This window comes from Myotis yumanensis, unplaced genomic scaffold (genome assembly GCF_028538775.1).
Source record: "Myotis yumanensis isolate MYYU_CA2020_CCGP unplaced genomic scaffold, mMyoYum1.0.hap1 SCAF_5, whole genome shotgun sequence".
Classification (NCBI taxonomy): Eukaryota; Metazoa; Chordata; class Mammalia; order Chiroptera; family Vespertilionidae; genus Myotis; species Myotis yumanensis.
In genome coordinates this window covers 67,650,486-67,666,055 of record NW_027223756.1, presented here as the reverse complement: position 1 = coordinate 67,666,055, position 15,570 = coordinate 67,650,486, and the positions used below count along the sequence as shown (strand labels likewise).

At 41.1% G+C, this 15,570-nt stretch overlaps 1 protein-coding gene across 1 annotated transcript in view; it reads left to right on the top strand.

Annotated features, from left to right (window-relative positions):
* Window positions 1–15,570, top strand: part of SH3RF1 (SH3 domain containing ring finger 1) — a 164,821-nt gene that overhangs the window by 89,781 nt on the left and 59,470 nt on the right. Inside the window, exon 3 of the mRNA XM_070415454.1 lies at window positions 14,628–14,903. Within this exon, the coding sequence (XP_070271555.1) occupies window positions 14,628–14,903 (276 nt within the window). The remainder of the gene's footprint in view (window positions 1–14,627; window positions 14,904–15,570) is intronic.

Sequence of the window (15,570 nt, the reverse complement as noted above, 5' to 3'; positions counted from 1 at the left end):
AAAGAAGAGTTGTTTAGAGAGGAGGGATTGATGTAATTCATTTCAGTAAGTATGCTTACTATATATAATGTATAGTACTAGACTCTGCAGGTGATTCAAGAAGGCCCGAGACTATCCCTGTCCTCCGAGGATTTGAGTCTGGTAGGGTTATTATTTAAGTATACAGATGCATATTATAAGAGGTACAATAAAGCCAATAGAGGACTATAAACAAAACCTTCTGGGGTTCAAAAGAAGACTCTACATCTGTATTGGGAAATCAGGAAGGGCTTGGAAAATGTGGTATTTGAATTGTGTCTTGAAGGGTGAATGGACTTCTGACAAGTGGACGTGAGGCGTTGGCAAGAGGGTTCTTGAGGTGGAGAGAGTGGAAGAAAAATGTCCCTGAAGTGGGAGAAGAGAGCTGGAGGGAATCTAGTTTAACTAGACTGTTGGATTCTTGTTGGAGAGGAGTGTGAAGTATTTGATAAAACAATTTGGGGTCATGATGTGGGCATCTTAAGTGCCAAACAAGATTGGAACTGATTTTGGCATTTAGGGAAGAATAAGTGGATAAGACAGACAATCTGGTAAATATACATTTTTAAGAAGGTGAATCTGGCAGATCTCTGAAGGATGGAATAAAGTAAGAGGCAGCACAAAAGCAGTCACCTCATGAGTTGATTCTGTGCTATGGGTTGGGCTGTCAGGATTCAAAAATGAATGAGATACAGTCTCTGTCCTCAAGTTGCTCACAGCCCAGTGAACATGAAAAACTAGTTGCTTTGTCCAAAGAAACATGTAGTTAAATAATTTTTTTAAACATACAAATGTAGTGTATTACATGAATAGACATTTTTTTTTTAAATATATATTTTATTGATTTTTTACAGAGAGGAAGGGAGAGAGATAGAGAGTTAGAAACATTGATGAGAGAGAAACATCGATCAGCTGCCTCCTGCACATCTTCCACTGGGGATGTGCCTGCAACCCAGGTACATGCCCTTGACCGGAATCGAACTTGGGACCCTTCAGTCCGCAGGCCGACGCTCTATCCACTGAGCCAAACCGGTTTCGGCTCCCATAATTGAATAGACATTTTAAAAACTGTAATTTAATCTGTTGCCATGACCATCTCAGATGACCAATTTTCTCATTATCTCAATTTTCTATTATTATGAATATAGGTAGAATGATATTCTTATGCAATACATATTAAATGCTTAATAAAAGTAGTCCCAGATGTACACATGTGGAATCTTGCTTAATTTTATATTCTTTGCTATATATTTAATCACCTAGAAATATGAAAATTAATATATCACTTTTATGTAATGGTTATGTTGGTTGAAAATACCTGTAATTTGTATCCTACTGTTTAATGATTTAAGTGAAATTAAAAGAGTTTCGTTTGGGCTTGTCAGAACTGGCTTAGTTAGTAAATCTTTTCCCCTTAAGTTTCTCTTATTTCTTATTTTTGGTGATTAATATACTTGAATTTGAATACTCTATTTTTTTTTTTTTTTGGAGGGGAGCTTTAATAAAACTGCTTGTTTTAAAATAACTCTTGGTAAAATTATTCATTGCAAAATGGATATTTTTTTCCTTATCGTAGCATTTCTTGCACAGTCATGTAATGGAGAATTTAGAAAGTAAAGGCAATTGGTGTTTTCTAGTAACACTCATTTTAGTAGCACAGAATATTTCCAAGTCTTTTTTTTTTTTAAATATATTTTATTGATTTTTTACAGAGAGGAAGGGAGAGAGATAGATAGTTAGAAACATCGATGGGAGAGAAACATCGATCAGTTGCCTCCTGCACATCTCCCACTGGGGATGTGCCCGCAACCCAGGCACATGCCCTTGACCGGAATCGAACCTGGGACCCTTCAATCCGCAGGCCGACGCTCTATCCACTGAGCCAAACCGGTTTCGGCTTCCAAGTCTTTTTTAAGCATCATTTTATAATAGACTTACTCAAAGGTGAAATAGCTTAGTTGAAACACCTCTAAGATCGTCTCTGCATTCAGTGTATACCTACTTTTTAAAGCCAGAATTTCAACACATAATGCATGTTTTTAATAAAAAGGCTTAATTATATTTTAAAGACCTTCTTTCTACCCTATGGGTTTCACAGGATTGGTTTTATATCATTGATCCATTTCAAAGTAAGAGAGTGTTATCCTGCAGTAATTATTCAGTCGTCACTATGTAAACATCACATTTAATTGACTAGCAGAACACTCCTTTGAAGAGTAGTAACAGAAAAACACACATTATGTATTACTTTTTCAACATAAGCAAAGTACTGAGATGAAAGACAGCTTGGTGTGCTTGACCACAGCTGAGCTTGCCTTTTTTTCCTAACAAGGTTGTAATAGGTTGTGATAGGCTTTGGAGTATTGAAGCTGGCTGGCTTCATTTGAGTTGATTTCTGCAGGCTAATTCATATTCTCACCCCCCACTCATAACACCCCCCCCCTCACTCTCCCATACCTCATCACTACCTTTTTCTTGAGATTCCACTCCTAAAAAAGAAAGGACAAAATTATCAAGACTAAAATTATTCTTTCAAATGGTCTGATTGCCAAAGAAATCATAGCATTATTAGAGATTGTAAATTATAATCTGTTCCTTTGCTTGTGGGCAGAACCAAACTTGTGAAGCTGTCCTATTTTTAAGAGTTTCCAGTGAAAGATATCATAATCTATTGTGATATTTTTTAACACCCTTCACCATCAGGAAATTCCTTTATCCAGTTTAAATAATGCACACATCAGTTTAAGCCTGTATTTTTTTTTTCTCCAGTGAACATGAAGCTGACTTACTTTCCCTGTGTAAGACCTTTTCATTGTATTTGAAGACTTACTTTAATACTACCCACTAATATATCGCAGTTTCTGCACCTTGTCTGTCATAATATTTTCCAGACACTTTTATCATTTATATTTCTCCCCACTGAATACTGCAGTTCCTTTTGTTTATGGGACTCAGAATCTATCCTGGACATCTAGTGAGAGATTGGCTCGTAAATGCAGGGTTAGATTATAGCCAGAAACCATACATTATGGATTCCTATTTCTGAACCTCAAGGATGGATTCCTTTTGGAAAGGGGGCCGTCTTTCTAAGCTCTATATTTCTGGAGCTCAGATTTCTGTTTTTTCCAGTTTGCCCCTCTCTTGATTGCCAGTGTAGCTTGTTATCTCTGTGGTACTTTTATATCTTTTCCTCCATGCAGATCTGCTGTATGTGGTCATTTCTAATTTTTGTTTTTTACAAGTGCTGCTACTGGTTTATTTTTAAACATTTTAATATTGAGTAAAATTTACATATGTGAATTGCAGTTGTTAAACATGGAATGTATTAAGTTTTGAGGGATTTATTTTAAAAAATATATATATTTTATTGATTTCAGAGAGGAAGGGAGAGGGAAAAAGAGATAGAAACATCAATGATGAGAGAGAATCATTGATCGGCCGCCTACTGCATGCCCCACACTGGGAATCGAGTCCACAACCTGGGCATGTGCCCTGACTGGGAATTGAACCGTGACCTTATGGCTCACAGGTCAACGCTCAATCACTGAGCCACGTCGGCTGGGCTGAGGGATTTCTACGCCTGGATAACCAACATCCCAGTCAAGATGTAGATTACAGTAGTCTCCCTTTATCCACAGAGGATATGTTCCAAGACCCCCAGTGGATGCCTGAAACCTTGGATAGTACAAAACCCTAAATATACTATATTTTGTCCTATACATACATACATGTGGTAGACTTTAATTTCTAAACTAGGCACAGTAAGAGATTAATAATAATACCTAATAATACAGTAGAACAATTATAACAATAAACTATAGTAAATGTTATATGAATGTAATCTTTCTCTCAAAATTGTACTGTACTTGCCTTTCTCCTTGCGATGATGTGAGATGATACAATGCCTAAGTGCTGAGATGAAGTGAGGTGAATGCCGTAGGCACTGTGCCTACTATAAGGGTGACTTGAACACAAGGATTCACAGCACTGTGATATGCACTGTCAGTCAGATAGCTGAGACAGCTCTGAAGTGATGAATGGGTGGGGAGCATATACAGTGTGGAAGGTCTGGCCAAAGGGATGAATCACGTCCTGGGTAGGACGGAGCGGATGGTGTGAGATTTCATCAAACTACTCAGAATGATGCTCCATTTAAAATTTATGAATTATTTTTGAAATTTTCCATTTAATATTTTTGAACCAAAGTTCAGAACGAGTAATTAAAACCAGGGAAATCAAAACTGCAGATAAGGGCAAAGGGACTACTAGATAATAACAGAAATTCTTCTCATGTCCCCTTTCATTCATTCTCCACCCCCTATAGTCAACTACTCTTCTGATTTCTATTATAGTAGATTGGTTTTAACTATTCTTAACTGTATGTAAATGTAACCATATAATTTTAAAAATGTTTTTATTGATTACAGAGAGAGGAAGGGAGAGGGAGAGAGAGATAGAAACATCAATGATGAGAGAGAATCATGGATCAGCTGCCTCCTGTACGCCCTGTACAGGGGATAGAGCCTGCAACCTGGGCATGTGCCCACAACCGGAATTGAACCTGGGACCCTTCAGTCCACAGGCCGATGCTCTAGCTAATTAGCCAAACTGGCTAGGGCCATACAATGTTTATTCTGATTTTTTTCACTCGTGTGTATCAGTAATTCATTTTTTTTTCTAAATAAGGATTCCAGTGTTTATCTAGTCTCCTGTCCTGATGGACATTTTTGGGTTTCAATTTTTGGTAATATGAATAGTGCTGCAGCAGGCATTTCTGTACAAGTCTTTGTGTGGACATATATCTTTATCTCCTAGGTTAATACCTAGGATTGTTATGTCATAAAGTGTATGTGTAACTTTATAAGAAACTGCCAGTTTTCCAAAATGGTAGTACCATTTTAGACCCGCACTAGCAATGTATGAGTTCTGTTTGCTCTGTATCTTTGACAACATTGTCAGTCTTTTTCTAAATGTATTTTTATTGATTTCAGAGAGGAAGAGAAAGGGAGAGAGAGATAGAAACATCTATGATTACGAGAGAGAATCATCGATCGGCCACTGCCTGCACACCCCCTAGTAGGGATTGAGCCTGAAACTGGGCATGTGTCCCGACTGGGAATCGAACCATGACCTCCTGTAGTCAGTCTTTTAAAAATTTTAATCATTCCAATAAGTGTGATATAATATCTCATTGTGGTGTTATTTTGCATTTCCCTGATTACTAATGATCTTGACTACCTCTTCATGACTACGTATGTGTCTTTATGAAGTGTGTTCAAATGTTTTGTCTGTTTTTAAATTGTGTTGTTTGTTGTTGATTTGTAGGAGTTCTTTATGTTTCTGGACTGATGTCCTTGGTCATATATGTGTATTGCAAATATTTTCCCTATGTGTGCCTTGAATTTCTTATTTTCCTAATTGTGTCTTTTGATGAACAGAATTTTTCAGTTTTGATGAAGTCCTATTTATAAATTTTTATGGTTAATTAAGCTTCTTTTTTGGCATACCTCATCCTTTAGATATTCTCCCTTATTTTCTGCTAGAAAACTTATAGTTTTGGCTTTTACATGTGATTCTGAGATTTATCTCTGATTAACTTTTGTATATGATGTGTGAGGTAGGAGTCAAGACTCATTCCGCCCCTCCCCCGATGAGCTTCTAATTATTCTAGAACCAGCTGTTGAAAAGGCTTTATTTTCCCCAGTTGAGTTGCCTTAGCACTTTTATCTAATTGTCCATATAAGTTTGAGTCTATTCTAATGTTGTTTTAATTCTGAAATTGTGAGTCATCCTTCCCCAATTAATGTCATGTTTAAATTACATGAGCAAACTCTCTCCAGGATATTCATGAAAGCACTGGACAAAAAAAACACACAAACCAACCTAAAACCAGGCAATTGAATTAGATCAAGGCCTTTCCTACCCTTTTTATTTAATTGTAAAACCTGTTCCCCCCCCCCCCGCCCCCCCCCCGCCCCCGCCCCCCCCCCCCCCCCCCCCCTTTCTGTGTTCCTGACTCTGCTTACCTTGCTGGGTTTCTGTATGGAGTAGACAGGGCCATGCAGATGGTTATTCCTTCCTATCTAGTCCCACATCGCCGGGGGCAGGTGGGCGTCTTAGGCAGGACAAAGGGAAGGGCAGGAATCAAGCTGTTTTTCAAAGAGATAGAAACTTGACCTTTTACCAGGACTTATCCCTCATCCTGCCTTACGTTCTCAAGATAGTAGCTCCAGTTACTACAGGGAATTTTCTCAATAAATTTTCTTGCTCTTTGCAAAATACTATTGTAATTATTAAGCATGTGATGAAACAGAAAACTAACATTCAGGGCAACGAGTGGTATGAATTTCCTGCATTTTAGTTCAGTGACTGCATCTCAATGGCTATATTCCCTTAGAGAACCGAATAAGATTTGTTTTCTTTAATGATTTGTCTGTCTGTTGAATACTCCCTTTTTAAGGCCATCCAAGATAAAAGCTGTATATCATTTTCATGACTATTTCCTCATAACTCCCGAATGAGTCTGTAAGGAAAATATTTGTTTGCTGTGGTTGGCTGCATAATTCGTTTCACATTTTTCAAACGCCGACAATTTGCTCAGTACAAAGCACTCAACTGCCCATTCCCAGAATGTATTGTGCTTCCAGAGCTTATTGAGTGGACACCAGTCAGCAGTACTACTCTCGTTTCTCCGGGTTTTTCTGTACCTCCTTTGTGTGCCCAGGTGCCCCAGCAACCTTGGGGAATGGGAATGACGTTCCTCCTCCGGTGTTCCTGCTCCTCTCATGTCTCAGGGTCGCATGTCCACCAAGTACTGTGTGGGAGGCACTGAGGACAGTTTCAGAAGCAGAGGCTAATGGTTTGCCATTCACGTGGAGTACCAGAACACATAAATATCCAAACCTGCTGAGCCTGACTCTCTCTAGAATTGTTTTTCAAGTTGCTTTTTCTTTTCTTTTTTTAAAAATTTATTTCAGAGAGGGAGGGAGAAGGGGGGGGGGAGGGGAGAGAGACATAAATGATGAGAGAGAGAATCATGGATTGGCTGCCTCCTGCACCTCCCTACTGGGAATCAAACCCGACACCTGTGTATGTACCCGGCTGGGAATCAAACCTCAACCTCCATAGGTTGACACTCTATCACTGAGCCACAATGGCTAGGCTTTCAGGTTGCTTTTTCTTTGGATATGGTATTTTTCCACTTAGGTGTCCACATTTTAGCACTCAGCCCAGTAGAGTTAAAGTTAAAAAAAAAGTTTGGTTTGCTTTTTATTGCTGTTTAGAGAGAGAAGAAGGAAGAGGGAGAGAAAGAAACGTCGATGTCTGAGAGAAGCATTGATCTGCTGCCTCCCACGCTCCTCCTGCCAGGATGGAGCTGGCCACCCGGGCATGTGCCCTGACTGGCGACCTTTCTGAGGATGACACTCAACCAACTGAGCCACACCTATAACATGTTTTCCTTTATTCATAGAGCAAGAATTTACTTACAGACACTGAGGTAGAAGCTTATAACATAAAGATGGATGACACGTGGTCCCAGGTCTCAGGGAGGTTACAGTCTAGTAGGGGAAACAGGTTGTACACTGAGTGAGAGCAAGGCCGTAACAGCAGTATGCACGAGACATCCTGTGGGTGCAGCAGAGCAACACCTTCTGCAGACCTGGGGACGGTGGGGAGAGTCTTCCCCCAGGAGGCAATGCTGCTGCGTCCTAGAGCACAGGCTGCCCTTATATCAGAGAACGGGTCTGTTTTGTGGCCTTACCCCAGAATCGTCTTATTTACATCTGATTCTAGACAACAGAAGCAGCTCTCCTAGAAAGACATAAAGATGTAAGTGAAAGAAATGCAGCGTAATTATCAACTGCAGCTGTATAATCACCCATAAACAAGTGCTGGGGACTCCCGAGGCAGGAAGGTGGAGGGAGAGTGGGCTGTTCGTGATGAATGTTGGTGCAGGAGTGTCTTCGTCCATTTGGGCTGCTCTAGTAAAGTACCACAGACGCCGGGTGGTGCTCAATAAACAACAGAAATCACTTGTCACAGTTCCGGATGCTGGGAAGTCCAGGATCCAGGCACCAGCATGGTTGAGTTCTGAGGAAGGCCCTTTTCCTGGTTATCGCTGGCAGCTTCTCACCGTGTCCTCACAGGCGAAAGGAGTTAGAGAGCTCTGTGGGGCTTCCTTTATAAGAGCACTAATCCCATTTATAAGGGCTCCAGCAGCGGTTCTCAATTTGTGGATCGCGACCCCTTTGGCAGTCGAAGGACCCTTTCACAGGGGTCGCCTAAGACCATCCTGCATATCAGATATTTACATTACAATTTATAGTAGTAGCAACATTACAGTTATGAAGTAGCAACGAAAATAATTTTATAGTCAGGTCACAACATGAGGAACTGTATTTAAAGGGTCAGAAGGTTGAGAACCACTGGGCTCCAGCCTCATAACCTAATCACCTTCCACAGGCTCCACCTCCTGACACCATCACCTTTGGAGGTCAGGATAGCAACACATGAATTTGTAGGGTGGATGGGGCGACACAACATCCGGGCAATAGCGAGGAGGAATGGCATGTTTGAGGTTGGAGGTGATGACAGCAGCCTGGTTTGCTTGCTGAGTGTGGAAAATATGATGTGGAACCGTCAGTCCAAATGGAGGGCCATAAAACTAACTGTTTGGAACATTGATGCTGTAATTGGGAATCGTTTCCAGACTATAAAGACATGGGTGATGTGGATAAGGCATTGTTTTTGAAACAATGGTTGTTTTCTGCTGGTCCTCTTCCTGACCTCTAGTTCTTGGTGTTTTTAGCCCCTAAATATGGGTATTTTTTAAACAGTGGCCCTTAGTTCACTTCTCTTCCTACAGCATTGCCCTCCAAACTGTATTCCTGGGTGTGCCCTCAGGGTCTCCTGGACAAGTAGGAGAGAGGAACCAAGGGGATGGCTGTGCCTGCCTCCATCCCACACAGATTCATTTACCTGTTCTCTATATTGTGGTTCATAGAAAAGAATTTAACAAAGAGTCTAAGATCATTTTTTTCTTGTTAGAAAACTCTGCTATTTTATCTCTGATGTTTGAACATAATCCTTTTACTTCAACTAACTTCATTTATATTTGGTTCAGTATGTGACTCATGTGGGAGGATAGGATTCTCAGTCCCTTCAGATATTGCTTTGGAAAAATAACTTGTAATGCTCATCTTAGATGTTTGTTATAGTGAAGTGGAAATATTTCAAGTGATGGTGCAATGATATTTGAGTGATGATCCAACCTAGAGATCTTGAGGATAATATTTAAGACTGAAGAACGATTAAAGAATCAGAATTTTTATAAATACTGTTATTATATCCTGGTAGATATTTCACTTTTTAGAGAAAAGCCAACATGTATTTTGTTGTACAAAGGACTTTTAAAAAAAAATCCTTTCCTCAGCCCATTTTGCTACTTATTCCTTTGTGTGCATTACCTCCTATTCCTGTGATTTCCTTGTGCCTCAGTTCTTTCTGGGTAGTTTTTGAAATTCAGGTTGGAATAAGCCTGAGTTTGTACCAGTTTAGATATAACTAAATTACGAAATTATACAGTTTATTGCTGTTCCCATGACAAGAGTATCTTCTAGATATTCTTTTTAGTAGGTCATTGAATCTCTTTTACTTTATGGAGCAGTAAGAAATGCATGAAGGAATTTGAATTTCAGGAGGCTGTCTTGCATTTATATCTGAGCATTGGCATTTAGAGTCTATAAAATAAATTGTCAGTGAATGTTTTATTTACCTGTTAGACTCTCAGCTAGATCATCAAGTAGTGCTTTGCCAGATATATCGGGATGCACTTGATGGTACAGAAATGGAGGGTAAAGCATTTAATCAAAAATATTTGTGTGCTGATCTCATGAGGATTTTAATGTCAGATAAAATACCTGTACATATAACATAGAAGTAAAAATTACTTGAGAAGGAAAACTGGCTCACTATCATAGGTACCTTTTGTCTCTATGAGCAAGAGAGTCATCCTTTATTGAAATGTATTTTAGATTTAGAATTGTTATACTGCCTCCCCTGTCTAAATTGCCAAGTTTTTTTGATAAAGCTGGCAGCGTGAGTGACAGCTGCAAACCCCAGGTTAGACTGCGGAGTTGGTTTCTCTCTGGCTTTCTCTCCTTTTAAGCCTCCCTTTCATGTGGAGCCAAGTGAAATGTAAGCTGTGCAGCTCCTCAGGGGCCGTGGCCTGATGAGAGGACGCAGAAGGAAGGCGGCCGTTCGGAAAGCCCGCCGAAGGCGCTGAGGGCAAAGGGCCCGGGTGCTGACATGACTCCCCGACCTTCCTAAGGAGATGAATGAGAAGGCAGTGCCTCCGTGAGCTCTGGGTGTATTTCACCCACAAGCGTAGTCCTAGGCTATCCAGCCAATTGTTCTGACTTTATCCTTCAGATGTTGCAGGAGAAAAATACATTCTTTTATTGTTCTTCCAAGTCGTTAACCGTTTAGCCTTAATCATCTGCAGTCTGTGTGGGAATAGGTCTTTTAAAGATCACTGAACTTGGCTTGATTTGAAATCAGAGTAGAATTCATTTCATTTAATGTGGGAAACCTTCTTTTGAGAAATTTGACACAAACTGGCTTCTTAGCCTCTTTGAATTGAAAAAGAACGCCATAGAAAAACACAGCCAGATGCACAAATGTCTGCTCCTGGGCTAGATTGCCATAAGCTTTATGACTCTTTCTCTGCGGTTATTGGTCATTGAAATAACCTTAGCAAGTCAGTGTGAATGAATGCATTCCAGGTTGCAGTCACAGAGATGTAACTAGGCTAACCAGAATGGGTACCCCTGTGATAAGTTTTATCTTTGCTGCTCATTGTGATAAGCATGATGGATGATTTTAGGAACACTTAATAGATTTTTGTGAGGTGGAAACGTTAATAAGTCCGTGAGGCCACTGGTGTGTAGAAGTGATCTGTGAAGGAATAAATTCCTTCAGTTCCCACATCAGCGTATCACCAAAGAACCACACTGTGGGTAGTTTGGAATGTTACAGATCTCCTTAAGGAGCAGTTCAGAATGGTTTCTAAGAGTGCTCACTCAGAATCTCGGTGCATGGATTTGGCTGGCATGGATTTGGGCAGAGTAGGCCAAAAAGAGCTAATTGAGGTGGGGCGGGGGGCGGGGGGGGGGCGGGGGGAATCGAGAGAACAGGCCGTAATGGTGAATAGAGTTATTTGTCACCAAGTTTGTAATAGGATTTTCAATTAATTCATGCAGGCATCCAGTGCCTTACATTAGCCCTGTCAAGATGAACTACAGCCACATCTAAAACGCCATCCCCTATTAAACGGTGCATGTCTGTGAATTTGTAATTTCTTCTGTTCAACCAGAAGATGAATGGATTCCACTCAGAAAACAAATGTGGGCTTCAGAAGTGCACGTTTCGAAACCCCGAACACTTCCTAGGAGGAGCATTCTTTGCATTGTTCTACAGTGAATATGTATTAAAATGTAATTGCTATGTGAATTCGTCCAAAAAGAAAGGCGTCCAGCTGCATGGAGACAAATGTATTTTCAGGTGCTGTGTTTCCCTGGCGAACAGGCTTTTCATTCTGGGTGATGATGATGATGATGATGATAGTTCACGCTTGTAGCACTTGCTGCCTGCTGGGCCATTTGTAGTGGTTTTCATACATTCATTCACTGAATCCTCATGACAACCCAGATGAAGAAAATGAGGCACAGAAAGGTCAAGCTGCTCAAGATCACACAGCTTGTAAGTGGCTGAGCTGGGATTCAGACCCAGGCATTTGGCTCTGGAGTTTGGGCTCCCCAAAGGTGCCCTTTGCTGTCTGATCATGGTCCCATCAGCTATGTTCCAAGAATTCATTTACTGCAGTCGTTGTCAGTGCTCTGTCTCTGGCTCGATCACTCTTGCTCTCTCCCTTATAGTAATATTTTTTTAAAATATATTTTTATTGGTTTTGGAGAGGTTAGGGAAAGGGGGAGAGAGAAATAAACATCAGTGATGAGAGAGAATCATTGATAGGCTGCCTCCTGCACACCCTCCACTGGGGATTGAACCCACAGCCTGGGCATGTGCCCTGACCAGGAATTGAACCTGGTTCAATAGGTTGACGCTCAACTACTGAGCCATGCTGGCTGGGCTCGCACCGTCGTATCTGTTGCTGTGTTTATTTACTGTTATTTCCTCAAATGTGACTTGGGAAGCACTGTTAGTTGTGGTAACCAGACTTCGAGAAAGACATAGTAAAGAAGAGAGTGTAGGGAGGTCTCTCCGGGAAAGTAGACAGAGATTAGAATCCTTCCATAAGGTTGGATCTTGAATGGAATGTGACCCAAGTTCACAGGATTGTGAAGCACCCGAGTTCCTGATGGGCATTTCCCTTCTGGGGAAGCCAAAGGGGCAGCAGGGTTGTTTACAAGATTAGGTCAAGGATGGGCAGCAGGCGTCAGGCCATTCGGGGCAGGATCTTAAGGCAGGGCCCCAAAGTCAGAGGGGTACATGAGGGTCCCAGGACTTCTGGAAGGCTCAACCCCTGTCTTCCGGAGTATTGGCCTCCAGAGCAGCTCTCATTAACCAAACACAACATCCTACGGGCCAAGCCAAGACAAGACGCCTGCCAATAGCATGTTGAGATCCAAGAATTGGCTGGTCCCCTTCAGCCAAACAAAATTAACAAAAAAATGTTTGGCTTTTATAAGTAGGTCAGACTTTAAATCTCTGACTAGAAACCAAACTATTTTTTTAAAACTATATTATGAAGTTTTGTTGCCATCCAGGGTGTAGCACTCTCATCTGTTTCTTTTTGTGGGGGCGGGGGCTAGGGAGAGGGTAGCAACATGAGTAATCCTCCCTCTTGCTCTACTTATTAGAAAGAGGAAACCTAAAAACTGTTTCAACTAGTCGAGGCCTGTGCTTTGCACAGAGCTGTCTGCCTGCCAGCCCACTTCCTGTCCGCTTCCCATCCTGCTGCCAGACTCATCTGCCTGGCACACAGCTCTTCTCATGGCTGGCCGTGCCTGCAGCCTGGGAGTGGCTTGTCACTGCCTGAGGGACATGGCAATGGAAGCTCTTTCACATGTCACTCAAGACTCTCCACAATCGAGCCTCTGCCCACCTCTCCCAACTTGATATTCCACAGTCCCTTTCCGGGAACACCACATTCTGTAAAACCCCGTGTTCTGTATAAAACCCCACTCCCGCTGCACAGCACGCTCCATGTTTTTGCTGGGGCTGTGTTCTCTGCCTGCAATGCCCTCGCTCGTCTTTCGTTCTTCTACTCCAGCTTTGCCTGGCTGACTCCTCTGTATCCTTTAATTGGCTCAGGTGTCACTTCCTCCAGGAAGTGTTTCACTTTTCACCCACCACCGACCTTGTGCTTTCTGCACCTCTGTCATATCTCTGTTGTTGAATTCCGTATCCTAGCATAACTCTATCATTGCACTCACTACCCTGTATTATAATTCTATCTAATATCTTGTCCTTTAAGGATAAGAACTGAGCCCTATTCCTCTTTCAGTTCTCAGCACTAGCGTGTTGCCTGCGATACATGTTTTCTGGATGAATGAATAAATTAATACGTACGTGAAAAGCAGGAGCCCAGGAATCTCATTCGGTGAATTACGATATACATGTTTGATTTGCCATTTAGTCTTTAAATCAGTGATAGGCAGAAGTGTCCCAGATAGGCCAGAGCTCTTCTTAAAGTGACAGCTAATGCTCAAGAATGGGCACCTCCAATGCTGTTGGGAAATATCACATTTAACCCATTTGATGATTAGGTTGCTTTGGCGCACACACACATGACATTTTTAAACCTGTCATTTAAAATCAGAATGCAATTAATAACATTTATAACCTCAACTATTAGCATATCAACCCAGTGGTGCTCTGTAACCAGGAAAGCGCCAAGTTGAAGGATCTTATGCAGATTGTGAAAGACTGTATGTCTGTGTGATCACAGATGATAAACTCTGAGAGGGCAGCAGCTGTGGCTTTCTGACTCACTGTTGTATTCCAGGCCCTGGCACACAGTAGGCCCTCAATAAATACCAGCGTTCATGAGACAATAGGTCCTACTGTCCTCATTAAAAGCAGTTGGGAGCGTTTTGCCCAAAGCCAAACTCTGATTCTTAACCACCAAGTTTCCGAGCAGTCAGTAAGTGAATGAACTGTGCTTCTGTTTAATTTTTTCTTCTCAGTGCTTATCATTTATCATGCTGAATAAGGTAGTTACTATCAGGCAATAAGTTGTTTTTTTAATGAGTTTATGAATTTTATACCAGGGAGCCAGACTCAGCAGTTGTATTTCCATGTATCAAATAACTACTCCAAACATACCCCACAAAATGAGACTTAGGAGCAGAAGGCTAAATCCCATGGGGTGTGCATGGGTGGTCGACTCCTCTTATTTCACTGTGACATATGTTTGTTTGTTATTTTTTTGGTGAGACACATGTATAATATTTTTTTTTTTATGTGAGATTTTCTTCCGAGGGCAACATGTTGGTTTGACCTTGGCTTGAAAAGAATGATAACACAGTTAAATTTTCAGACACGTTGAGGATGTCTTTCCATTAAAACTTATCTCTTTCTTTAAGGGTATACCTCAGTTACCATGTGCCAAAGCATTATACAACTACGAAGGGAAAGAGCCTGGAGACCTTAAATTCAGCAAAGGCGACATCATCATTCTGCGGCGACAAGTGGATGAAAATTGGTACCACGGGGAAGTCAACGGGATCCATGGATTTTTCCCCACCAACTTTGTGCAGATTATCAAACCGTTACCTCAGCCCCCACCTCAGTGCAAAGCACTTTATGACTTTGAGGTGAAAGACAAGGAAGCAGACAAAGATTGCCTCCCATTTGCAAAGGTAATGTCAGGGTGAGGTTGTTTTCCATTTGCCAATTAGTCCCCTGTACCTAGATACATAGCAATAGGGCTCGTATTTCATTTTGCAAAAAAAAAAAAAAGGTAAAATAGTGTTATGTGAACTGTATCACTGTGCTTTTAAAAACACCTGGAAGCAGTCTTCTTAAAGTCACACACAAAGGAATTCTGTGCTTGGGTTGTTGTATATGAAAGGTAATTTTGGTTGATGCTCTGTGTGGTATCATTTTCATATTTAGAGCCTAAATTTAATTCTAGGTTGCTATACAGGGTATGTGTGCCACCAGGGATTTTAATTCACCAAATTATGAATAACAAAATGAAACAGCATTACTTCCTTATTTTCTATGTAAATTTCTTTGCTGGAAAGCACGTAGGAATATATCAACTGAATTGATAATCCCTGTGTGCTTTGGAATTTTAAGAAGGATATTGTGTTTTGTGTAAAGAAAAACAGTGGGATATGCATTTAAATGGGCATTTGGTGTATTATCAGAGAGAAAGTGACAAGAGCCTGAGAATCCATCTAAAACATGGGTTCAAGAGGCTGGGTAGCACTAGAGGTTGCAATCTGTGGATCTAAACAAAGTGAGCACCCAACCCCTGGTTAGAAGGTGTTCCTAGTTTAACAGCTTTCAGAAAGGACACCG